The 27,719-nt window shown below is 46.9% G+C and overlaps 1 protein-coding gene across 1 annotated transcript; it reads right to left on the reverse strand.

Moving 5' to 3' along the window:
- Positions 1–43: 43 nt before the first annotated feature.
- Positions 44–27,409, reverse strand: R3HCC1 (R3H domain and coiled-coil containing 1). Its single transcript, XM_056860909.1, has 8 exons — positions 27,380–27,409; positions 21,019–21,149; positions 18,330–18,467; positions 14,884–16,267; positions 6,635–6,807; positions 4,268–4,338; positions 1,544–1,639; positions 44–257 (listed from the first exon to the last, which is right to left on the reverse strand). The coding sequence occupies exons 1-8, from the start codon at positions 27,407–27,409 to the stop codon at positions 109–111; spliced, it is 2,172 nt and encodes a 723-aa protein (XP_056716887.1). The 3' UTR covers positions 44–108.
- Between the last annotated feature and the right edge of the window lie 310 nt (positions 27,410–27,719).

Raw genomic sequence — 27,719 nt, forward strand, 5'->3', positions numbered from 1 at the left:
ACAACACACACACCCCCGAAAAAAACCCACAGACGAGGCCTACCGTCAGACTGCGGTTTTAATAGCACACCCAAAACCATCACCCCAAGCCATTCAAGATGATTCGCTTTACTCTGGCAGGCTGACGTTTTCTGACTCTGGCACTTCTTCGCCTGGGCATGGCTGGATTTTGCGGAGTAATCCCAGAGCCCTGGTCACCAGCCTTCTAGCCACTACTGTGTCGGTCTGGGGCCTCTCCTTGGCCAGCTGAAGGAGCTCTGAGTAAAAGGGGAAAGAAGCAGAGACTGAAAAGGGGAGGAGAATCAACATGGGTGGATTCACACTGGACCGCAAGTCTTCACAAGATTTTGAGCCAGTTTAAAACCCTTTCTGCCATATGGATAAGGCCTGGTCCACTCATACAGCTGGACAAGGTGGTATAAGGGTGCCTCTTTTTTTTTTTTTTTCAAGCGCCCCTGTGTTTAACTTCCTGAAAGTAAAAATAAATCTTGTTTAAAGCATTTGCAAGAAAGATTCAGTCCATCCCTTGCTAAGAGCCCAGGTACACATTTAAAGAGTTTGGCACAGAGTTTGCATGCCTGCTTGGTGTACTGAAGCTTCCCCACCCCATGGCAGACTCAGAATTGTAGGGTCTTTTCACACAAAGGGTTTCCCCACAGTTTGGGTACCAAACTACAGCAGTTTCTCTCTGAGCTTCTTACGTCCTCTTTTTCTGTTTGTTGTCTTTCCTTGCGCTTTCTCAAATCAGATCAAAGGCTGTTTAAGAAAGCACAGAAAAACAACAAATATAAAACAGGAGAATGCTGCAGTTCAGCACCCAAACTGTGAGAAAACCGCTGTACACTAGAGACCCTCTGAAAAGAAACAGGAGCCCCCAGCCACCTTTTCTCCACCACCAACCCATCTGTCCTCTAAGGGTTGGAGGTGAAGCAGGAGGGACAGTTGGGAAGGAGCAAGGACAACCAGGGATTAACAGGGATAATGAAAAATGTGGCCAGGGGCTCCAGAATGCCTATGGTCCCATCCAGATGTGCTTTCCCCCCCCCCTGGCTCCAGCTGTGCTTCAGAATTCTCAGCTGTCAGCTCCTGGTTATCATGTAATCAGAGCATTATGCAACCAGGTGCCAGAATTTTTTTTGATTTTAACCAAATAAAAATACGATCTCCCGGCTGCAGGTTAAAGTAGAATGCTGTGGAAATCAGAGGGTCCATTCTAACCAACCAGGGGGCAACTCCTAGCCACACGGGAGAAACAATTCTGGAATTTGAGGCGGCAATATCAAACTTGCTGAGATCCCAAACTGGGCCCTTCACTAAGTCTTCACCTCTGGGTATTCTGAGATGCATTTTGTAGATGCCAGTGAGACCCAAAATCAATTTGTGTTTCCTTGGAGCCTTTTCTCTTGCTTTCACTAAGCCTCTATCTGAATAAAAAATGCCGCCGCCACCCCTGACGTAAGGTGCCAACCTAAGTGATTCCAGAAGAGCAGTCACATTACTTCCAGCCACAACTAGCTTCAAAAATAAATATTACATTTCTTACTTGGACGCTGAAGTGCCTTGATTTTCGACTGTCTTGTACCGTGGATTAGAGGGCGGATCTTTAATGATGTATAACTCTGTTCCATTGCTTGAGATGCTGCCAAGAGACCATATTATTAGGAGGTTGTATTTTTTATAAATATGCACTCAGTAGGTGGTTTCAGTGAGCCACTGCCAGCCTAGACCCTCTCACAGCATTGATGCAAGCCTGTTAAAAGGAGACCACAAGTGGTCCCAGTCCCTTCAGGTGTCATTTCACCTTCTATCCAAACAAACATCCCAGTAGCTTCAACAATACCTACAGTTCCATCCGCTCACTTAACTTAAACCAGAAGTATTTTGTTGTTGGGTAAATGCTATTCCTGCCCCAGTGAGCATTTCCATTACAATTGTCAAGCACTATGCGGGCTAAGGTTAATTAAGTTAACAGGCATCTATCGGCCAGTGCCTGTGTCATCACTGTGAGAAGAAACATGGCTGGATACAACAGAATATATGAGAGCCGGAAAGTGGTATGAGAGGTACACCATTTCCCACTGTGCATGTGCCCAGGCACATTTTTTACCAGCTGCTATATGGTTTTTGCAGGTTTCAAAGCAACAAGCAGAGATGCTACAGGGATGAATGCATGAACCACTGGCAACAGTGTCTCTATCATAGCTTTTTTCAGAAAGCTGCAAGTGATGGAATAGAGGCATTGTTTACCATAATGTTTATGAGCTCACCCCTCTATAAACACATGAAGCTGTCTTGTAAAGAGCGTAAGTCTATTGGTCCAGTCAACCCAGTACTGGCTAAGCTGATTGGCAGTAGCTTTCCAGAGTATGAATGTCTTTCCCATCTATGCTATGATTGCTCAATCATCAGATAGACAGACCAAACAGAGACACAGTGAAAATGCTAGAGATTGAACTAAAAGCACATGCTTTATACATATGGGTCTGTCACCACATTGTGGACCCTATCTAACAGAATACTTAGCATTCATACACCTTGTGCCAAGTAGAATACCCTGTTACATGCAGAATCAAGATTCAAACCCCTAGCAAGGCTTGACCAGATGACTTGAGGGACTTGAACCTCACTATTACAATAGTTCACATGTTTTCCAGACTCAACAAACTGGATCCAGGGGCAGTGCCCAAGAACAAGATTCCGAGGAGGCATTCCAGGCTACCACAGCAGGGACAGCTGCAAAAGCTATGTTCTGCAGGCAGAAGTCCTTGCATCTGTGGAAATGCTGTACTGGATCCCACCTATTGAGTGTCTACCCAAAACTAAGAACTAGTGTGGCGCAGTGGTTAGAGTGTTGGGTCTAGAACCTGGGAGACCCAGCTTCAAATCCCCACTCAGCCATGGTGCTCACTAGGTGACCTTGGGCCTGTCATACGTTCAGCCTAACCTACTTCACAGGGTTGTGAGAATAAGACTGCGGAGAGGAGAATGATGTCGGCCGTTTTGCATCCCCACTGGGAAGAAAGGCAAGTCAAGAATGACGTTAATAAACCAGTTTTTCAAGAACTGTGTATTATTGACTACAAGATGCTGTTGGGTGGATATTTCTATCACTGCCTGCATCTCTGCCCCACCAGCAAACAGGAAGCAAAATCAGGTTGAGCAGATACGGCAGTTCTCAGAAGCCGGCCAAGAAAGGGATTCACTGTACTAGAGCTCTGCCCGTTGAAGGGGAGAACAATTTGGAAACACCACCTCACTCCAAATCTCCCCTCTCCCGGTTCCAAAAGCTCTCAAGGACCTGAGCAGACAAATCCCTCCCCACCTCTTTCTCCCCTTCAATTCTCAAATTCTCCCTCCATTCAGATGGTTTCAGAGCGCAGCTGAGTTGGTCTGCAGGAGAACAGCTAGATTTGAGTCCAGTAGCATTTCAAAGACCAACAAGATTTTAAGGGTATAAGCTTTCGAGAGTGAAAGCTCTGATGAATGGAGCTTTGACTCTTGAAAGCTTGTACCCTGAAAATCTTGTTGGTCTCTAAATACTAACGGACTCGAATCTAGCTGTACCAACATTCAGTTGTCCTGGAGCATATTTACTCCTATCCCAGGTTTTTGGTTAATTTACAAAGTCAGGTTTTTCTGTGTATGTGAAGAGTCCCCAAGTAGGTAGATACCCTTTTCTTTATTGCTGGTTTCATAATGTGGCCAGCCCCTGTGCCATTGCCTATTAGATACAGTGATGCCAGCAGGTGTATGAACATATAGTGTTAAGTGTCAACTAAAGTCAACCCTCCTGCATCCAATGAAGTGGGTTGTGGCCCTCTAACAGCACAATCCAATGCGGAATTACACCTTTCTAAGCACACCAACTTCAATGGACCTAGAATGATATAATAATTTAGGACTACACTGTTAAGCCCAAGCAACAACAAGTTTGTTTGTTCTCCCTCCGCTGTTTATCTTTCCTTCTTTCTCTTCACAGCAGCTACCCCTGCTCCCAAATTCTTGAGAAAAATTAGCCACAAAGGGGAATATAACCAACTGACAGCATCCAAAACTTCGTGAGGAACATTCAGGATTTTCAATGCAGAAATGTCTGCAGTGGCAAAAGTATGTTCTTGAAAACACAAAACAGACTGCGTAAAGGAGGGAAAAGCTGGAGAGTCTACTAAGTGAGAAAGCAGAGCAAGCTTAGTTAGCAGGATCACAGTCACTCGTGCAAAAAAGATGGGGGAGAGAGAAAGGGGGAGAGATACTTGTGCCACATTACCTGCCGCCAAACTGGAGAAAATGCCAAGAGCATGAGTGTCATCAACCCACTGCACTTTAAAGCCACTCTCTCTGAAAAAAAGACAGAAGGATCACAGCAGTTATTAGAAGTTAAAACACCACTGGTAGTTTCCCCCAAAATAAACGTTCTCCATAAAGACAGTTTCAAGTGCCATTGCTTTGAATGGGGCAGATGCAACAAACTTTCGCTGGGACCGGCCCATTGCTGGGCACGGTAATTGAAACAGATTGGATGTTGTCAAAAGGAACCTGTCTCGTTTGATATTAATGGACAGCGAGGTTTTGGAACAGAACAGCAAGGTCAAAACACCCGAGAGGCCCTGCCATGAAAGCAGTGAGGTTAGTTGTCCTCTCCAAAAAAAGAAATCCTTCAGTGTTCAGATGGACTCTGAATGGAGAAGAAATCCAACAAGTGAAGGAATTTTCACATTTGGGTATTCTTTTTTCGTCTAATCTAAAATGGGGAGCACGTCAGTCATTGATAAGGGAAAAAAGCGAAAACCTTTGCCAGCAGCATATTAATTTTTTTCTGAAACAGGTGGAAACTATGTTCCAGGTGCTGTTGAAGTCATTAACTTAAAAGTTGTCCCTATTATTCTTTATGGAGTAGCTATAAGGATTGTTTCCGTAAATGAAAATATTGACCATCTTCTTTTATTCTTTCTGCGAACATTATTAAACATTCCTCGTTGTGTAGCTGGCGTGAACCAGGCCAACCTTCCCTTAAGGCAAGAGCTTGGTTGCATGCATTTAGACTGTTCATCAAGTCAGACTTGAGCAGCAAGGGCTATCTGGCTTTCCTGAAGGAAGACTCTTATAGGTCAGTATGATTTAAGACTGCCTCTGAGAAACTCCTGGCTCTCAGTGTTAACCTGGATACTATACCTGGGCATTCATGGAGCATTTGCTTTGGTGAGAAATCATGTAAAATTAATCAATCACCAAAGCTCTGCCTTTAGAGCCCATCGCACCTGTTCCTCCTAATTTTTTGGTATTCCCCCTCCGAAATCTTGTCTCTCCTATGCCTCTGTTGACTTCCCAAAGCCTTTTAAGAGCGTTTATCCTGGGCAGACTAAACGCCCACTCCTCAGCAGTTATGAGGGGAAGGTTCATATGTTTACCTTATTCAGAACAAATCTGCCCCTGTTCCTTCGGCAAGATCGACATGGAGTGTCGTTTGTTTGCTAACCTCAGGAAGTGCTATATTTCACCATGTATGCCAGTTTGTTCTGATATATATTCTTATGACCTAGTTACATACCTACTTGCTGACAGGGATCCAAAAAGAACTCTAGCAGTTGCAAAAAAAAAATTCCTTTTGTCTATTGGGTAATAACAAAAAAAAACCTTTGTTATCTGGTACTCATGGGGAATGAAGGTTGGCAATTAATCCAGGTATCCAAGATCTGACCTGATACCTAGAATCCACAGCTACCACACCTCACCCCATTAGGAACTCTACGGCAATAACTTCCATGCTTGGTGGGACCCTTTCCCTTCCTCCCCAAGTCATCCCATGCAGCAATTAGACGAGTAAACTAGTTGTCCGGGAGCCCTCCAGGACAGCTGGTTCCTAACAGATCAAAGTAGGCTGAAGCGGAAGGAGGCACCTGAGGATGATGTCATCTGGCAGCACCAGCAGTCAGGAGCCCAACAACAGCCAGAGGCATCAAGCTAGTTATCTCCCACTCAAGGCTGGTGTGTACCTCACATATCCAAAGACACAAGGGTCTGTTGGCTGAAGGAGAGGACCCAGCCCTATGGGTGTTGCCAGTTGACCTAGCATTCTGCATAATCAAATGCCATACAACAACATTTCTACTGTATATAATTTATGAAATGGAGAACCAATGTGGTGAGGTGGTTAGAGTGTCAGACTAGAATCTGAGACACTCAGGCTTGAATCCCCACTTTGCCATAAAAGCACATAAAGTAACCTTGGGCCAGTCACACACTGTCAGCCTAACCTATCTCGCAGGGAAGAACCTGAGTGAATAAACCGGAGGAAAAAAGAACAATGTAAGCTGCTTTGATTCATATTATGGAGAAAAGGCTGGGTGTCAACAAAGCACACACACACACATATATATACATACATATATATATATATATATATATATATATATATATATATATATATATATATATATATATATATATATATATATACATGTGTGTATGTATGTGTGTGTGTGTATATATATATATATATACACACATACACACACACATAATATACACACATCTAAATATAAAATTTGCCAGGGAAGGAGCAGCTCTGCCCAAGGTACCAAACAGCCTTGAGCCAGCCCTAACAAAACAAAAAAGCTTTAAGCCGGTTTCTTACTGGAACTCCACAAAGGCCTCCAAAAGGTGCTCAGTCTTCAGTGAAGGTGAAAAATCATAGATTTCTAGCACATGTCCAAAGTCTCCCTCATTGATCTGTGCCTCCCCATAGCCAGTGCAATCAAACTGGATTTTCTCAATGCTTATATCCTTTATGGTCAGGTAATTTCTGATCTGAAAGAGAAAGAGATTTGCTGAAGAAGGAAATATTAGTGCCTACATAAGAACAAGAAACATTCCTTTGCATACAGGCTATTTATGGTTGATATTATGCTACTGTAATCACTGCTCGCGTCCTGAGTTCGATCCCATCAGAAGTCAGTTTCAGGTAGCCGGCGGCTCAAGGTTGACTCAGCCTTCTACCCTTCCGGGGTCGGTAAAATGAGTACCCAGCTTGCTGGGAGTAAAGTATAGATGACTGGGGAAGGCAATGGCAAACCACTCCATAAACAGTCTGTCTAGTAAATGTGGGGATGTGACATCACCCCATGGGTCAGTAATGACCTGGTGCTTGAACAGGGGACTACCTTTACCTTTTTAATCACTGTAATAATTTTCCTGCCTGGCCAGGAAAATCCAGGAGACAAAGAGCCATACCCGGTGACATTTGGATCATACAACATTCAGCAACGTCATATAGCAAAGTCTTTTCCTGAAATACACCAAGTTGCAGGTGTATGTCTGAACACTCCCCCTAGTAATAGTTCCCTGCGCACAGACAACCACCATCTCTCTCTCTCTCTCTCTCTCTCACACACACACACACACACACACAAATACTTGGAGCCTCAGGTGATACAGTCTAGGTACAGCTATACAATCTAATTCGGCTAACAGTAAAAAACAGCCCTTAGTTATACAGGCTGATTCACACAATGCTTTCTCTCCAACACACTGTTGGACTGGACATTTTCTTCTTCAATTCTAACTATTGGGGATGTCAGCCTACTTTAAAATGTGTCTTAACCAACTGATTTAAATAAATATGAATGTTACCATAACATGGGTGCCTTTTTTGAGATAACAAAGCAAGTAAAAGATAACTTTAAAATTACTGGAAGACCTACAACTACCTCAGGGGGAATGTCAGGCTGCTATCTCGGTTTCGTTATTGCCTCTGTCTCTGCGTTGTATTGTCTGCCCCCCAAGGTCGCATACCTAGGCCTGGGAACCCAGCTCCTGGGAAACTGTATTCAGCCTGTACGTGTAATCTCCCGCCTTTCCTGCCTTATAATATCTCCCAGCTAGTGAGCCTCTCATAGCTGTCATTTTATTCGTTTGCACTGTATGCCTAATTGACCAGTAAAAGCCATCTGTTTGGACTCTATATGACTTTGTGGTGATTTCTGGTTCTGTGGGCCAAGGGCTGACATTATGACAGCTATCTCCCCTTCTCTTCACCATTCTACTAGCCAGGCTGGAGCCCAGGGGGGTTCGCCTGCCACTTGGATGGGAGCTGTGCAGCTCTCCAGGTGATCTACACCCTGGAGCCCTTCTCTGAGGATCCTACTCTGTTACAAGACTTAATCGCTGAACTTTTCCGGACGACCCGAGAGGTTTGCCGCTTGAGGGGACTGGTACAGGAACAGTGGCAATCTCTTAAAGGACGTCTCTGGATGTTAACGTCGGAGGATACTGATGCTCGTCTAGATCTTCAGGACTTGGATCAATTACTGGACGATGCCCGATTGGCGACTGAGGATTTACAAATATTAACTGGCCTTTTGGATAATCTTATTTCTCGAGAAACTCTTTCTACCATGGCGGGAGCCCCACCGGAGGGTTTTTCCCTGATCCCGGATGCAGCCAGCTGTCAGGCTGAGGCCAAGCGAGTCGCTATTAGCACCGCTCTTCTCCTTGTGGAATGTACAAAGGACACCCCGATAGCCACCTTGGCTCAAGTTTTGACCTCGACCTTCGGAGCCGAGGCACCCGCACTGGCGGTTCGAGTACAACCTCTGCTGGGCGGGGAACCCGACCCCATACTCTCACTCCTGGAGACAGAACTTTTACCGCGCATTACGGCAGAGACTGCCCTGAGACTTGAGAACGCCAAAGTTCTTGCGGATCAGCAAGCCGCCGAAGCGGCTAAGGTCGCAAGAGAGAGAGAGGCTGCGGAAGCAGCCAGGGCGGCTGCAGCAAGGATTAGGAATCAGGCGAACGTGGACACGCGCCCTAAGGGCAATGTACTAGGGCTATCAGGTCTGTCCTTTTCCCCGGCGTTTGTCCCGTCGCGCGCGACCCAACGCGCACGCCGTTTGGCTGACCGACGTCGAGACTCAGAAGAGTCTGAAGACGAGGATTTATATGGGGATAGCTCTCAATGGGCCACAAGCTTCCGGACCAGTAAGCCTCATCTTACTGGTGGCCTAAGTGAGGAGGCTCATCTCTTAAGAGCCCAGAATCGGGAGCTCTCCGACCGTGTTGATCAACTCCAGGAAGTAATGGAACGTATGCTTCAGGAGAATAGGCAATTACAACAAACCCTGATAGCTCTGAGACAGCCCGTTCCGATACCGGGTCAGGGGGTACCCGTACAGCCACCCGCTAATGTGCCTGCTCCACCCTTGCCTCCTGGAGCTCCTGTTGCTCCTCCGCCCGGACCACCCGTGCAACCACCCGCTAATGTGCCTGCTCCACCCTTGCCTCCTGGAGCTCCTGTTGTCCCTCCGCCCGGACCACCCGTGCAACCGGGTCAACCTGCGCCCAGCCCTTGGAAGCAACTCAAATTGAGGACTACGTATGACGGATCTCTCGAGACTTTGCCTTGTTTCTTGCATCAAGTGGACAGTTATATGCGAGAACAAGGACAACTTTTCCCCACGGAAGACAGCCGGGTGCGTTACGTAGCTTCCCTTCTGACAGGTAAAGCGGCTGACTGGATGGTCCTCCAGTTTGACACCCGCTCTCGTGCTATTCGTTCCCTCAACAACTTCATGACTGCCCTGAGAAGGAGGTTTGAGGACCCCTTCCTGGGGGAAAGAGCCAAAACGGAACTCTTACAATTAAAACAAGGCTCTGCTACAGTTCGAGAATTTGCCGATGAATTTCAACGACTGGCAAGTAAAATTGTAGGTTGGCCCGAGACCACCCTGATCCATCATTTCAGGGAAGCCTTGCATCCTGACATTCTGAACTGGTCTTACATGCGAGGCGATCCCGATACCCTCGAAGACTGGATCCTATTAGCCGAGGAAGTGGAAAGCCGCCGACGCTTCATTTCTCTCGTCCGTCAAAAGCACAAGGAAAAAGGCACCCAAAAGCCTCAACCCAAGGCACCACTGCTCGTCCCACGAAATCCCCCACGTCCGCCCCAGGAACGTGAAGCCCGATTTCAGAGGGGTGCCTGTCTTACTTGCGGAGAAATGGGCCACTTTGCAGCCGTTTGCCCACGCCGCCAGGAAATATTTCGTCCCAGCACGACAACCCGCGCCCGAGGTCGTCCACCACGCAGAGGCACCGCGGCCACCCGCAGCGCAGCTCCGGGAAGACCCACACCCTCTGCACTCCATGCCGGGGACCCAACCTCCCTGCCTACTACCAACGACCCCGCCGGGTCTCGGATTACAAGTGCCCCATTGGGGGACGATTTTCCCTCTTCGGATGAGGAAAATCCTTGGATTTCTCCAGCCTTAAACCTGGAATCTCCCCTCGACTTGTCAAAAAACGGCTCCGGTCTGTGGTGAATGGAGCGTCTCCACAGACCTCTCAGGATCTTCCTATCAAACCGAATGCTCCTACCAAAATTAAAGACGTGGACTCCACCGTCTACGTGGATGCAGTTTTACAGCAACTTAACGGTGGCCCACAAATCCCCGTCAAAGCACTAATTGACTCCGGTTGCTGTCGCACTCTCATAAGCGAAACCACTTTTGCTGCACTCAGAGCCGACTCTGAGGCTTTACCCGCCCCCGTCCAATTTGCCCAAATGGACGGAAGCCATTTCCAGGGGGGTCCAGTTGATCACCGCACCATAGGAGTGGCAATGGGAATTGGTTCCCACTGGGAACAAATAGACTTCACTATAGCCCCTATCCGATTTGAAGTGGTCTTGGGAATTAACTGGATTAAAGGACATAGTCCCAGTATTAATTGGGAAACAAACACTATCTCCTTCGCTAGTCCCACCTGCGACCAGCATCGGCAAAACTTTGCTCTGCTATATCCGCCCGTTCCAGCATTAACCTCTACTGCTCCAGCACCACCGGCTCTACCCGCTGTATACCGGGACTTTGAAGATGTCTTCGACCTTAAGGAATGTGATGCCTTACCCCCCCACCGGGCCTCAGACTGTGCGATTGAAGTGGTAAAGGACTGCACATTAACCAAGAGTAAGATTTACCCTATGAGCGCTTCCGAGCGCACTGTCCTCCGGGACTTTTTGGACAAAAACCTCGCCAGAGGGTTCATTCGCCCTTCGAATGCCCCAAACTCGGCCCCCGCGTTTTTCGTCCGGAAAAAAGAGGGCGACCTTCGCCTGTGCATTGACTTCAGAAAGCTCAGTGCGGTTACCCAGACCAATGCCTATCCTATCCCATTAATATCCGATATTTTGGGACAATTACAGGAAGGCCGTGTGTTCTCTAAACTAGACTTGGTGGAAGCTTACTACCGAGTCCGTATCCGCGAAGGGGATGAGCACCTCACTGCCTTCTCTAGCTGTTTCGGAATGTATGAATTCCTTGTGATGCCGTTCGGATTAAAAGGGGCCCCGGGGGTCTTCATGCAACTCATCAATGAAATCCTACATGACCTTCTATATCGTGGGGTGGTGGTCTACTTAGATGACATTCTCATTTATTCGAAAACTATGGACGAGCATGTGGCTCTGGTCAGGGAAGTTCTGCAACGCCTGCGTAACCATCAACTTTTCGCAAAACTAGCTAAGTGCGAATTTCACCAAAGCAAACTCACGTTTTTGGGATACATCATCTCCCACCAAGGTCTTCGCATGGACCCCGCCAAAGTCCAAGCCGTCCTCGATTGGACTCCCCCCACCAACCGGAAGCAAGTACAGCAATTTCTGGGATTTGCAAACTTCTATCGAGGATTCATCCCTAACTTCGCCCAGGTGGCTCTACCCATTACGGACCTACTGAAAACTAAGGGAAAAGTAAGCTCGGCTGCCTTGCCCTCCGCGAAAATCCTATGGACTGAGCAATGCCAAGCCGCCTTTCTGGCCCTCAAACGCCTCTTCACTTCGGAGCCGGTGCTACAGCACCCAAACCCAAATCAAATGTTCATTGTGCAAGTCGATGCTTCCGATGTAGCCATGGGAGGGGCTCTCCTCCAGCAAGGACCGGATGGTCTTCTTCACCCTTGCGCTTACTTTTCAAAAAAATTTGCGCACGCTCAATTAAACTGGCCCATCTGGGAGAAAGAGGCCTCAGCAGTTCATCATGCACTGACTCTATGGCGACAATTCTTGGAAGGGTCTAAAGTCCCCTTTGAGGTTTGGACCGATCACAAAAATCTAGCTGCCCTCACGGGGTCCCATAAGCTATCGGCGAAACAACAACGGTGGGCGGAGTTCTTTGCGCAGTTCCGTTTCACCCTGAAGCACGTCCCTGGGAAACAGAACGTTCTTGCGGATGCCCTCTCCCGTTTACCACAATATCCGGTAAAACTCGAAAGACCCACCAACTCTCTGTTCACCCCTATGCAACGTGGGGCTCTACCTATGCTGGCTGTACAAACTCGATCCCAGCATCAGCACACCTTACCCAACGTACAAGCTCCGCCAGCTCAACCGGCTGCCCAGCCGCCACCGCAACAAACCGGAGTTCCCGCCCTTCCTACCCCTCCGACCGCCCAGCCGCCTGCAGTCTGCGCGCCGCCGCACGTAAGCACTAGCCCCATAACTGTTTCTAAGATCTCCATGGCCGACGGGGGGGCCCCCTCCAAAATCCCCATCTCCGAGTCCTTTTTAACTGTCCTTCGGGACCAGTGCCTTTTAGAACGTTCCGCTCATACCCTACCTCCTGGTGTTTTGGAACAAGGAGGATCCTGGTACAAGGACTCGAAATTGTATGTCCCCAAGGCTCTCCGAAAGGACGTTTTACATTTAGCCCATGGAGCCAAAACAGCTGGGCACTTTGGGTTTCTGAAAACCCTTCACTTATTGCGCAGACAGTTCTGGTGGGGGGGAATGCGTTCCGACATTGACTCCTTCATCCGCAGCTGTCCCGTTTGTGCCGCTGCGAAACGATCGCAGGGCAAACCCCCGGGACTGCTACAACCTCTTGAAACGCCCAGCAAACCTTGGGAAGTGATTGCTATGGACTTCATGACTGATCTCCCTCTCAGTGGGGGTAAAACTGTATTGTGGGTTGTTACTGATTTGTTTTCTAAGCAAATACATTTGGTTCCATGCGCAGGGATCCCCTCTGCTCAGAAACTGGCCCGCCTCTTCGTGACGCATATCTTTCGTTTACATTCGTTTCCGCGTAAGATAATTTGTGACCGCGGCAGTGGTTTCGTTTCTAAGTTTTGGAAAGCTTTCCTCAAGTTGGTGGGAGTGGAACAAGGGTTGTCTAGTGCATACCATCCTCAAACTGATGGTCAAACTGAACGTGTCAATGCTGTACTTGAATGTTATTTACGCTGTTATGTTAACTACCACCAGGATAACTGGGTAGAACTGTTACCTTTAGCAGAATATGCCTACAATAATGCCATGCATCAATCCACAGGTTTTAGTCCATTTTTTGCTGTGTATGGACAAGATTTCAGTCCCATCGCCCCTACAGATGATATAGAGGGGGAGGGGAACCCCGACATTGCCTCCTGGGCACACGCCCTCCGTACCACTTGGCCCTGGCTCGTTAGCAACCTCGACCGAGCCAAACGTAAATACAAAGCACAAGCTGACAAACATCGCTCCCCCGGGGGTGATCTGCAAGTGGGTACTTTGGTTTACCTTTCCACCAAAAATCTCCGTTCCACCCAACCGTGCCATAAGCTCAGTGCTAAATACATTGGCCCTTTCCCCATCACCCGGGTCATAAACCCTGTCACAGTGGAACTGGCTCTCCCCAAATCCTTGAGGCGTGTGCATCCTGTTTTCCACATTAGCCTCCTCAAACCCCATGTTGCTTCTCCACGGTGGCATCCAGACCCATCTCCTACGCAACCCATCATGGTGGGGGGGGAGGAACACTTCGAAGTCTCCAAGATCCTTGACTCCCGTGTTCACCATGGCAACCTGCAATATTTGGTCCGTTGGAAACATTTCCCCCCTGCCTATGACGAATGGGTACGCGCACGGGATGTCTCCGCCCCCGACCTCGTCGACGCCTTTCACATTGCTTACCCAGATCGGCCAGCCCCCTTGCGAACTGGGAGGGGGCCTTGAGGGGAGCAGAATGTCAGGCTGCTATCTCGGTTTCGTTATTGCCTCTGTCTCTGCGTTGTATTGTCTGCCCCCCAAGGTCGCATACCTAGGCCTGGGAACCCAGCTCCTGGGAAACTGTATTCAGCCTGTACGTGTAATCTCCCGCCTTTCCTGCCTTATAATATCTCCCAGCTAGTGAGCCTCTCATAGCTGTCATTTTATTCGTTTGCACTGTATGCCTAATTGACCAGTAAAAGCCATCTGTTTGGACTCTATATGACTTTGTGGTGATTTCTGGTTCTGTGGGCCAAGGGCTGACAGGGAAAGGAAAAGTTTCGCTTCCTCTTCAAGACTCCTCCCATTTACAATCCCAAGACTCCTCCCATTTACAATCCCAAGACTCCTCCCATTTACAATCCCTGTAAGCATTTCTCACATGAATCAACTGGAGCTATCAACTTCTATGGAAGGACTAAACAGGGAAGTCGGGCGCAGGAGCCTCCCCTGTCCTGCCCCAACACAAAATGATGGTCTTGTTTGGCTTCCACCTTAGGTACACCTTCTGCAGACAAGGTGAATGCATCATCAGCAACTCAACAAGGCCAACAAACCCCCTATGAACAGTCATTTTTACACAAGCCATGCAGAAGAACCTCCCAGGCTAAAGACGTTTAGGGGAAGGGCCGTAGCTCAGTGGTAGAGCATCTGCTTGGCATGCAGAAGGTCCCAGGTTCAATCCCCGGCATCTCCAGTTAAAGGGACTAGGCAAGTAGGTGATGTGAAACACCTCTACCTGAGACCCCGGAGAGCCACTGCCGGTCTGAGTAGACAATACTGACTTTGACGGACCATGGGTCTGATTCAGTAGAAGGCAGCTTCATGTGTTCACGTGTTCTGAAAAAAAGTCCAACCGTTACCTCTTGAAGGAGTTCGGTGCCACAGTCATCTTCAAAGATGCCGTCCTTTTCGTCCACTGCAGAGGTTCCCACATTTCTATCGCCTGCAGACAGTTCCAGCCCAGGCAGCTTGTTGCCCTCCAGGTCTACACTGGTCTCGTGGTCTTCAAGCACCAGACTGGTTTTGCCATGGTAGGATACAGAGGTATTTATAAAAGGCAGGGCCTCAGGGTCTAAGACAGATGACTTTGTACTACGTTCCAGAACAGGAGACACCACCGATGCCTGTCCCAAACCAGATGAATAAGTGGTACTTTGATCTTGGGTGACTTCACAGGGCTCAGTTTGGCTACATTCCAATAGGGATACATCAATGCCGTTCCTATCCTGGTCCTCCTGGGCCGACACTTCTGGGTCATGTTGAGATGCGCCGGCATCCACACTGCTGTCTTTTAACAAGGGTCTGGTTTTACTATACTCCACTTTACCAGCACATGTACAATCATTCTTATTTTCCAACAGCTCATCAGTATGCTTCAGTACAACTTCACCTGTAATCTGCACCTCGTGGTCTTCAAGTAGGGATGAGGACATGCTGCTTTCTGACACAGTGGAATACTGACAGTCGTTTCCATGGTTCTCCAAGGATGTCAGATTTTTGCTCAGTTCCAATGCAATAACATCTGGAGTGCTTTTGTTCTGGTCTTCTACTGAAGGCAGCTGTCCACTTTCTTTGAAAAATGAAGCATCGAGATTCCTAGTCTTTGGTTCTTCCAGTAAGGCTGATGTTTCAAAACTCTCAGATATCACAGTATCCAGACCATCTGTATTCTGGTTTTCTGAAAGGACCAGGCTTGGGGTGATCTCCTGTACCAAGGTGATCTGCTTCATTTTATTTTGGCCTTCCTCTTCTGACAGACCTTCCAATGAAGGAGAACATAGATACCCCGCAGGGTCTTCACTACTTTTACCTCCAGACTCCAAATTATTATTATACATCTCACTGGGGTTCTGAGCTTCTGGATATTCCACATCAGGGCCAACGTTGTCAGGAAACGTACCAGTATTTGTAACTCCTTCACAGCCACAGACCATGCTTGACATTCTGTTCTCATTCAACCCAAAGTCATGCAACTCTGCTCCAAACGCTTCAGGGCTGTCCTCTGCCAAGCCCTCAGGCTTCTTGCGCATAGCCTTGGGGACATACAAAGCTCTATCTGGCTTCCTTCGGGGCTGCCTCCTGCCCCTGCCATTTCCTCGGCGAGTTTGAGCACCACTGGCCTGTCCTTCCATGCGGCGTGGCCCTCCTCCAGATCTGCACCCTCTGTTTCTCGAATGGGGAGGGTGATTGGAGGCTGAGGCACTGATGCAGGAGCCGTCTTGATCATCGGGGTTATCCGGCAGCCTAGCCAAAAGAAACAAAGAGAGTTCAGCACTGGCAATGTGCAAACTCCCAGGTAAATGCTGTTCACTTTCTGGCAAAAGATGCAAAAAGTTGAAGAATTTTGTGTGTGTGTGTAAAGTGCCGTCAAGTCGCAGCCGACTTATGGTGACCCCTTTTGGGGTTTTCATGGCAAGAGACTAACAGAGGTGGTTTGCCAGTGCCTTCCTCTGCACAGCAACCCTGGTATTCTGCCTGCAGAAATCATCAAAACCCATAACACTAATCATGTTTAATAAACCAACTTCAGAGCCTGACATGACAGACCATAACTAACAACAGTCAGTGGAATGGCCTGCATTCAAAACCATCACAGAAACCATAGCTAGTTTAATTAAATCATGGTTTCGCATAACATCTAATGTAAGCCTGAGAAAAGGGCTGCTTTCATACAGGGATTTTTCCCTGCACAGAACATGTGAAGCCTGCAGATTTAAGAGCAATGGCCACATGACTTCATGCTCATTCTAAGCATAACTCATGGCATTCCCAGAGCTTCCCCTTAATCTGGAAAATAACAAAACCTGCCTTTTTCTGGTTTAAAGGGGGAACCATGGGCTGGCTGCAGGGGCAGCATATATCTGGACATCCAGAGCCACCAACTGGGCTAAGGAGCTACGTTCTGCTTTTAAAATTGCATGGGACAGCATCAGCCCTTTAAAGGGCCTTTCCCTATTTCCCTTGAAGAGCCACACTGTAGTGTTACGAAGCACCTTGGTCTGGAAAGAGAAAGTGAGGAGGAAGGGCTACTTCCTGGTCATTCGGGGCCCAAGCAAAACCGCCATTCAACACATGAAGCTGCCTTATACTGAATCAGACCATCGTTCCATCAGGGTCAGTACTGCCCACTCAGACTGGCAGTGAACTGCCAAAAGTAAACTGCTGATAGGATCAGGTTGCACATAACAAGGCAATAGAAATACCACATCTGCAGAAAGTATAAATTGTGCCAAAGCTAGCGTACAAATTGCTGCTAACAAACACAGTTCAAAAGAACATAAAGGCAATATTGAACCACAGTTTGATAGTTTAAATACACCATAACTGTAGAAACAATAAACACAGAATAACAGAAAATAAATATGCAACCAGTCCAGCAGTCAAAAATGCTGTATACCACAACCCAAAAAAGCAGTTAGTCTAGAAAATTGTGGTGCTGTAAACATTGATTATCTTATTGCACGACAATTGAAAACTCTAATCAGAGAATGATATGATTTATATATCTAGCATAGTCTACAGTGGAGTTCTGTCCTTTTTGTTTGGTTGTTCTCCGGGGTCTCAGGCAGCGGCTTTTCACATCACCTACTACCAAATCCTTCAACTGAAGATGCCAGGGACTGAACCTGGGCCACAGCCCATACATTTAAGGCTGGTTATCTTCCAGCTACCACTACATCTACAAGCCACTTCAGGCTATGACTAAGGAGGCTGATCTGCTAGGCAGCAACTCTATGTATATGACAAAGGGAGCTTTGACTCTCAAAAGTTTATACCCTGAAAATCTTGTTGGTCTTTAAGATGCTACTGGACTTGAATTTGGCTGCACTGCAGCTGCCCATTTGTGCAGGCACAATAGGGAGAAATAAAGAGGGGCACATGGAGCGAGGGGAGGGCCTGTTGCTCAGTGGCAGAGCATCTGCTTGGCATGCAGAAGGTCCCAGGTTCAACCCCCGGCATCTCCAGTTAAAGGGACTAGGCAAGTGGGTGATGTGAAAGACCTCGGCCTGAGACCTTGGAGAGCCACTGCCGGTCTGAGTAGACAATACTGGCTTTGATGGACCGAGGGTCTGATTCAGTATAAGGCAGCTTCGTGTGTTCATGAGATGCGGACGCTGATCCAGCCCGCTCCCATGTTGCTTTCTGCTGCCGTCTCCATTTATTTCCTGTCTCCTTTTAGCTGTTCACTTTTGGCTGCAATTGGCAGGAGGAGGAAGGTAAGTTCTGTTTTCAGCCAGGAGCTCTTGCTTGCCTGCATGCTTGCCCACAGCCCATCCAAGAGGTCTGTTAAGTGTGGGAAGCCAACCTTATTGCTGAGTGACAGACCACGGTCCTTCTTCTCCATCCTTCCCCAACAGAAAAGCTACTCAGGAGGTCAACGTCATCCACAGTCCTGTGGATCAGATACCTAAGTCGACTGGACAAGGGAGGAAACAAGAGAACTCTGGGGGAGGGGGAGAGAAAGCATCAAATAAGTTAGCATCCAGCAGTAAGATCATAAGCCCTGCTTAGGTTATCACAAAGACTTATCCTATTTATTATTTGTATCATTCATTTATTTGGGGAATTTATATGCTGCCTCTTCAACGACCCACTCAAGGACAATTACAAATAAAAATACCCCCCCAAAACACCCACATATCACTATAAAAACAAGCCCATAGCATAAAAAAGGAGAGGAGGAAAATATTATTCCTTTCCTTTCCTTTTATCCCTTAGAAGCTCCTTGATCAATTGATCTTGAGCAGCATATATCTAGTGTTGGAGGGATATAAGGACTGAAACAAATCTTGCCACTGACAATGTAGCCTTGGGGTCCCTGTCGCTTAGTAAAAAAGGCATTATGTCAGTCACAGAGGCATTGGATTTGTATATTAAAAGGGGGGAAATATAGTGCGATCGAAGTTCCTCGTAAAAGCGGCATTCCAAAAGGGCATGGGCTAATGAGTCAATAGAGCCAGAAGAGCAAGGGCAGATCCTGTCTGAGTATGGTATATTCAGAATTAGGAAATTAGAAAATTAGAAAATATTATTGAGCATCCTAAAAGATACCCATCAAATAGTCCTCAGGCTAGAAGCAGATGATAAAACACCTAATAAGATAAAAAAAAAAAAAGGTAAAGGTAAAGGTCCCCTGTGCAAGCACCGGGTCATTCCTGACCCATGGGGAGACGTCACATCCCAACGTTTTCTAGGCAGACTTTTGTTTTGCGGGGTGGTTTGCCAGTGCCTTCCCCAGTCATCTCCCCTTTACCCCCAGCAAGCTGGGTACTCATTTGACCGACCTCGGAGGATGGAAGGCTGAGTCGACCTTGAGCCGGCTACCTAAAACCAACTTCTGTCGGGATCGAACTCAGGTCGTGAGCAGAGCTTTTGACTGCAGTACTGCAGCTTAACACTCTGCGCCACGGGGCTCCTAGATAAAAAGCCTAGGTAAAATTAAATGTTTTGGCCTGGTGCTTAAAAGACAGTAAGGTAAGTGCCAGATGAGCTTCAAGGGGAAGGGCATTCGGCAGAGGTGGTGCCACCACTGAAAAAGTCCTATCTGTAGTCAAAACCTTCCTCAACTCAGCAGGTAGGGGCACAGAGGGCAGGGCTTGAGCAGAGGATCTTAACTAAGGGACTAGATAGTGCCTACGCTCTCCAGCTAGCAACTCCCAAGGCACTTATCAGGTAACAAAAACTTCCATCAACTACAATAATACAACAACAGATAGTTCTAAAAATATACATATATCGGCAGGAGAATAAAAATAATTGCCACAAATCATTTTAAAACCAGGTTTCACAGACTGCCAGTAAAATCCAAACAGAAATTAGCACAGCCTGAATACAGTAAAATGTAGGCTATGGCTGCACAACCAATGCTGAAGTGCCACCAAAATCAAGAGAGCCAGTATGGAGTAGAATTTGGCTACATGTTACACCCATCAAATAAAAAATGGCGAGGCACAAGCCAAGACCCAATTGCTGAGAATTCTGAAGTTCTCTCAGAGATGGTTGGCTAGGGGTCCAACTTTCTTGTGTTTTCTTACAACCCCCATCAAGTCATTCCGTCCTGTCTCCTTCCTAATTGTTTAGCACTAAAGGCCTGAGTTCAAGGAAGAGCTGAGATAGTTAACTGATAAATAAGCAGTAGTAAAACAAGCAAAGATAGACAAATGGGCAGTGGCCCTTGTTTTCCCTCTGCCTTTGTCCATGATCCCCTCTGACTGGCTTTGGGACCCCGCAATTCTAAGCAGCCAAAGTCTGGCTTAGAGATGATGACTTTCAACGAGAGAGATGTCCCTTGTAGTCTGGCTCATGGTAAAGGAATGCTGGTTCCCACCATATGCTTGCGCTCACTGGAAAAAAAGCTCACATTGGCAGATTTGTTTCCCCACTCCTCCACTTGAAGCCAGCTGGGTGACCTTGGGCAAGTCACAATCTCTCATCCCCCCTACCTCACAGGGTGTCTGTTGTGGGGAGGGGAAGGGAAGGTGATTGTAAGCCGGTTTGAGTCTCCCTTAAGTGGTAGAGAAAGTCGGCATATAAAAACCAACTCTTCTTCTTCCTCCTCTCCTTCAGTATCCACTATTTATTATTTATTTACTCAATTTGTATCCCGCCCTCTATCCCGGCCAATGCTGGGCTCAAGGCGGCTATCATCATTAAAATGACATAGCAATATAATAAAACCATAATATGCAATGAACAACCTTCAGAATTGAAAACCAGTTCCCATTACTCAAGCAGCACGTGTTCAAAGGCATGCAACGCCACACCTCCTCTTCCACATTAAGAAAAGTCACTTTCTGACAGTCCAAGGACACAAACAACCGGACATTCACGAGAACACTTTCTATGCATTTACCAAGTTAAGACAAAAAGCCAAGAAAAGCCCAGGGTCAGATTCCTCCCCTCCCCCAAAAAAAGGTTGCTGCGACATTGTCCACCTTCTCACGACCATCGCCAGGGCCGAGCATCCTTTCCCCACTGGCCGTCCGGGCTCTTACCTGTCCAGCTGGTTCTGAAGCAGAAAGTGGTCCAGCTCCTCCAGGATCTTGTTGACAAAGTCATTCTCCGTGGGGGAGAGGAACACGCCGTCCAAGCAACGCAGCGCCAGGGTGACGGTGGGGTGGTGAGCCTGTCACGAGGGGGCAACGGGGGGGGGGAAGGAGAGAGGGGGGGAGAAGAAAGAAACCAGCCTGAATCAAGAGTCAACGGAGGCCCGAGCAGTCAGACACGAAGCAACCCCACAAAACACACCCCACAAACCCCACAAACGGCCATGTACAACACGAAGCAACCCCACAAAACACACCCCACAAACGGCCATGTACAACAATAAGCTGCAGTGTAGAGTTTTGAGAATTCAGATGGGGAAAATGTGCATCTATAGAGTGACAAACCCAATGTGCAAAACCTTCCATGAATAAATGCGTGCATTTATTCATGGAAGGTTTTGCATTGGATTTGTCACTCTACAGAGGCACATTTCCCCCATCTGAATTCTCAAAACTCTGCATGGCGGCTTATTGTTGAGTTTTGAGAATAGGGATGGGGGGAAAGTGCCTCTAAAGAGCGGCAAACCCAATGCAAAACCTTCCACGAATAAATGGCAGTGTCACGCTCCGCATGGGCTTGGGAAGGAGACGAAGGACGGATCCCCCGGGTTTTGCACGGGGTTTTGCAACATCAGACGCCTTTTTTTTTTGCGGGGGAGGGAGAATCCTAGTCCTGGGTGCCACTGCTAGGGCCGCTAAGCAACCCCTCCTCCCCCGGGGGTTTGCAATCCCGGGGCCGGGATTTGCGGGGCCGCTGCAAAGGGACGGATCTGGGGGGGGGGGTAGGGAAGGGAAGCAAGACCCCCGCGCGCGCCCCGGGGCCGGCACGTACCGCAGCCCCCGGCCTGCAACTGCTCCCCCGGGCGGCGACGGCTGAGCGGCCCCCTGCCCGCCTCCCACTTCCCCGGCGGCGGCGGCAGCTCCGCCTCCCTCCCCGCCCCTCTTGGCTCCCCCCTCTTCCGCCAGGCTTTGCTTCTGCTCCTTGGAAAGAGAAACTGCTGGGTTACAGTTGCTACTCAAACTCAAGGCAATGCATTTGAGGGCAGCAGGAAAAGAGGAAGACCCAACAAGAGATGGATGGACTCAATAAAGGAAGCCACAGCCTTCAATTTGCAAGATCTGAGCAAGGCTGTCAAAGATAGGACATTTTGGAGGACTTTCATTCATAGGGTCGCCACGAGTCGGAAGCGACTTGACGGCACTTAACACACACACACACAATTTTAATAAAAAAAATAATAAAATTATTTTTTCGAGGATACTTTATATTTAAGAATATAATAAATAACTGAAAAAAATTGATTCAGGTTATATGAGGCCAACACATACGTTATATGGGCTCGGATCTTTGCTATTGCGACTGTAATGAAGTTTAGCTGGGAATTTTAATAGTACCTTTTTTCCACTTACGTATTTTTTGAAAATGTTATTTATAGCTTATAAAAATTAAATGATAGCCTTATAGTTGTGGGTGGGCCCCCTTTGTCTCCTGGCAGCCAATATTTTTAGATCCAGGGCCCGGTGCAAAAATTGGCCAGTCTCTTTGTTCTCTCGCAGCAGGTTCACCGGAGGCAGCAAAGGCCCAAGAGATGCCAAGCAGCGGGGGCGGGGGGTAATTGAAACGAAGAGAACGGCCTAGTCTAGGCAGTTTTTGCCACCACCCCCAGGAAATCTCTAGATGGGTGTAGACAGGCTATCGCCTAGGGATAGGGCAACCAACTGTCCAGCGAAAACTCCAGTCTGGCCGGATCTTCTCACATTGATGGAGGCTTGGTATAGGGTTGCCAACCTCCACGTACTGCCTGGAGATCTCCTGCTGTTACAACTGATCTCCAGCCGATAGAGATCAGTTCCCCTGGAGAAAATGGCTGCTTTGGCCATTGGACTCTACGGCATTGAAGTCCCTCCCCAAACCCCACCCTCCTCAGGCTCCGCCCCAAAAACCTCCCGCCAGTGGTGAAGAGGGACCTGGCAACCCTAGCTTGGTAGCTGTTGACAGATGCATCATTTCAGGGCACCTTCTCAGATCAGTGATTCCCAACAGGTAGTCAATGTTCTCTCCACACACTACTGGGTACAGGGGTTGGGTCTGCAATCCCCATCCTGTGTTAAGTGGTCATACTTGACTTGTGGGTTCTCTTCAGTTCCTTAGCATATGGTGTCTGGTTTATCGTCACTGTGACACAAATGAAGAAGGTGCTTCATCCTTCCCCAGCCTGGTTCCAGGAATGTATTTGACCCATTGGGGAAACCCCGGTGTACAATTACAGGTTTCCTCAACAGGCCCAACAGAACACACACACACACACATTTCATGGTGGCAACAATGAACAGGAGACTTGTGGCACCTGAAAGAATAACAATCTTTGTGTTCCGGCATTAATTTTGATGGAGTAGAATCCACTGTGTGAAGAAAAGGGTTCTAGACCATGGAAACACATGATGGAATAACATTTTTGTTATTGTTTTGAGTGCTACTGGACTCTGCCCTGTTTATTTTCAGATTAAACTGCAGTTAAAAGGTTGGGTACAGAAGACCTGCTACAGCTAAAATTAGTGACATAAGCTCCTCTGCTTGGGGTTTTCCACCATGGCTGATTTTGGTCTTTTTGGCTTTGACCTTTGATGCTGGGTTGGATTTGCCACTTTTAAAATGTATTTATTTATTGACAAAATTTGGATGTCTCCTTTCTGCCCAATAAGAACCACTACACTGTGCCTATAGCAGGCAAAAATACAAGAGGTGACACTTCCCCTATCACTTGCGTCTAATCAGCAACCTAACAAATGTGTTGTTAAAATGCACTGCTTTTTAACAGTCTGATCCTAAATGTCACCCAGGAGCAGGGATTTGATCTTTGCAATGAGCCACAGCCTTCAGTTTGCAAGACCTGAGCAAGGTTGTCAGGATGTTTTGGAGGTCATAAATTCATAGGGTCTCCCATAAGTCAGCAGCAAGTTGAGGGCACCTAACACACACACATATGAATATCTCATCACCCACCAAATCTTTTAAAAACCTGGATGCAGAAGCTAGTGTGTCCAATACAATCCACAGACTAGTGATTGGTTTAGTTTTGTAGATACCAATGAGTTCAGTGGTGAGTTCTCTCCTACAAATTACTGGCAGAAGTGCCTTCACCGCATGCTACTTACCACAGTTGCATAGAAAGCACATTCCCAATTGCATGAAACACACCAAGCTCCCAGTCTTCCTACCTCCGCTAGGGTTGTCAGCTTCCAGATGGAGCCTGGAGATGTCCCAAAATTACAGTTGATCTCCAGACAACAGAGATCAGTTCCCCTGAAAAAAATGACTGCGTTGGAGGGTGGATTTTGTGGCATTATACCCCACTGAGGTCCCTCCCCTCCCTAAACTCTGCCCTCCCCTGGCTTCAGCCCCAGATCTACAGAAATTTCCTAACTTAGAGTTGGCAACCCTACCCTACCCTAGGGTTGCCGGCTCTGGGTTGGGAAATTCTTGGAGATTTGGGGGCGGACCCTGGGGAAGACAGAGTTTGGGGAGGCGTTCAGCAGGGATGCCATAGAGTCCACCTTCTGAAACTGCCTTTTCCTCCCAGCAAGGAACTGATCTCTGTATTCTGGAGAACCCTTGTAATTCTGGAAGAACTCCAGGCCCCATCTCAAGGTTGGTAACTAGTCCTAACATGGTCATAACAACATAAGAAAAGCTCTGCTGGATCAGAACAGTTAATCACCTAGGCCAACATCCTGTTTCATACCATGGCCAACCCTTTAGTCTGGAGGGCCAACAAAATGGCATAGAGGCCAAGGCTTTTCAGTGATGTTGCAACCTAGCACTGATCTTCAGAGGTTTGCTGCCTCTGAATATGGAGGTTCCCTTTAGCCAGCACAGATAGACCTTTAAAACCATCTGCGTAATGCTCCTGGACATCACTATGTCCTCTGGCAGTGAATTCCACATTTTAATTACTCATTGAGTAAATAAATACTTCCTTGTCTCTGTCCTGGACACATCAGTTTCACTGGGTGCTCCCAAGTTCTAGTATTACGAAAGGAGAAAAATCTCTCTATCCACACAGGTTTCTCCGCCCCATGCACACAGTAATCTTTGTTTTCAGACATGCAAATATATACAATTCAATCTTTAAAAGCAGACTCTCACAGACTTTGCCCAATTAAGCAAGTTGATTAACACAGCAACTGGCTAATTAAGCTCTGAGTTGCTGAACTGGATGGGTCTGTTGTTTACTCGGAGACATGTTTATAGCATTAGCAATGGGGATTCTATCCCTTGGCATAGCTTTGGATCATGCTGCAGGTAGCAGGTCATAATTTCTTGCCATGCAGAAGCCCTTCATTGTGAGGTGGTGGGTCTGAGAGAATGTGACTTGCCCAAGGTCACCCAGCTGGCTTCATGTGTAGGAGTGGAGAAACCAATCCAGTTCACCAGATTATTCTCCACCGCTCATGTGGAGGAGTGGGGAATCAAACCCGGTTCTCCAGATCAGACTCTACCGCTCCAAACCACCACTCTTAACCACTACACCACACTGGCTCTCTAACTCTAAGCCACAGCCTTTTCCTTACACACATCTCATTGTGTGTGGTTTCTGTCTGTAACCTTGGCTGAATCTGAAGACTGAGAGCAACTGCCAAAGGGTTAAGTGAGTTAATCCGCCTCAGTAGTGGTTGCAGATATTGTAGCTGCTTCAACTGGTTTATATTCACTTGCCAGAACTAGTTTTAATACCTCTGCAAAGGAGAGGGTTAATCTATAGAAATGGTTCCACAAAGCAGGGCATTTTCAAGTGTGGCGCCCAGATTATGGAACATGATACCATAACGGACAAGCCGCTCCCCGTACTTCAGTTCTTTCAATTTCTGACAATATCTAACATTGCTATTCTGAAAGATAGTGTCCAACAAGATCTTTTTAGTGCTGTGGTAGGTCTTTTAAGAATTTTTCTCTGCTCTGCTATATAAATATGCTAGTATCTGATTTTAATTTTGATGTAATTTTATCTGTTTTAATTGTGATGAACTTTAGCTTTTTATTTTGTTAGCTGCCTTGAGTACAGTATATGTAGGTGAGGCATGAGTATTCTCAACACACAAATAAAACAGCTCTAAATTATTATAAAATAATTCTGAAATTACCTCACAATTTTAAATAGCTCATTTTAACAATTGTAAACAATTTAAATAGCTGATTAAATTTTTTTTAAATATAAGTGAGCTGGAATTGTATTTCCTCCTATATTTAAAAACAGATGCTTTTCTGATGCAGATAACAATAGAAGGGGCATTGTAAACCAGTGACAAACAGTAGAAAAGCAGTAAAAATCTAATATATGCAGTCTAGTATGTTTCATGATACAGAATTTTAGCAAAACAAAAATGTTACTAAAAATTAGCAACAGGAGCCCTGGCCAAGAACCTTTAACCCAGGAAACTAGAAGCATATTTTGTCGAGCAACTGTATAATAGTCCCTGCCAGTTTTTCCACATATCTTCTACAGTGACAAGACCTCTTTAAAAAATGCAAGCTGAAAATTCAAGAAGAGGTCCCCATCAAGATTCCTCTGGCTATGGCCCTATATCTGACAATGGCGTTTTTTTTCTAGATTTGGCTTTAATGTAATGCATTACCCAAATCTACCCAGGTAAGGTAACATAATGTAGTCTGTGGAATGCAGGTGTCCACTGAAGTGTTTGCATTAAACCGTTCCTAATCCATTTTCAGAAAACTTACTAGATCTTCAGTTGACACAGTCCCTTGAGCTGTTTCATTTGTCTCTGGTCAACTCCTTTAGAATTTTTGCCTATTCTAGAATGTCCTTATATTTGTCATAGAGGGGCCGTGCAGAAATACTGACCTCACAAACTCAGTGCTGAAAAGGACTGTTATCAATTCAGATATTAAAGTTTTGGTAGCTGATGATGAATGAAGGTACTTCTGTTTCTTTTTTTAAAAGATCTTTATCCCATGCTGGGAACTTGGGTTGCCCAACAATGTTGAACCAGAAAAAATACAAACTCTTAAATAAAAAGCCCAATGTACTGGAAAACATAAAGTAAAATTGGCTTGTCAGAGCGTCTTGTTGGCCAAAAAGCAGCCCAAATGAGGGGGATTCAGATGAATCCAGCTCTCGCTTCGGCAAACCTCCAAACAGGAAAGAAATTTTGTAATACAGTAACAATGAAAAAAGGTTCCTTTACTAACACCAGTTCTTTCACCTGGGAGCCCATAACAACGTATCAGACCTGGACCTCTTGAATGCAAAGCCTATGGTGTTCCACTGAACTGTCAGACCAAATAAGTCACCTTCATACTGTACTCTTTGCCTCGCTCCATGCATATGATTGGGGAGAGAGAAAAGCTGAGCCCTGAGGAAATTACAGAGGTCCCATGTTGAGTTTCTCATGTCGGTTGCTGTGGAATTAGAGCCCACTGTCTCTCCTTTTTCCATCTAAGATTATTGCTGGGCAAAGGATATGCTTTACCTTGCAGAAATCACCTCAGTATTTCCCACAGGCAGGAATCAACCCCACATCTCCTGTTTCCCACTGCGGCCCATTGCCCCCTCTAAGCTGTCAGAGCCAGAGCTTAGAGTTGCCCCCTGTTCATTTGGGTCTGTTTTTGCCTATACAGACTCCACCCCTCG

This window comes from Euleptes europaea, chromosome 14, assembly GCF_029931775.1.
Source record: "Euleptes europaea isolate rEulEur1 chromosome 14, rEulEur1.hap1, whole genome shotgun sequence".
In the NCBI taxonomy this organism is placed as follows: domain Eukaryota; kingdom Metazoa; phylum Chordata; class Lepidosauria; order Squamata; family Sphaerodactylidae; genus Euleptes; species Euleptes europaea.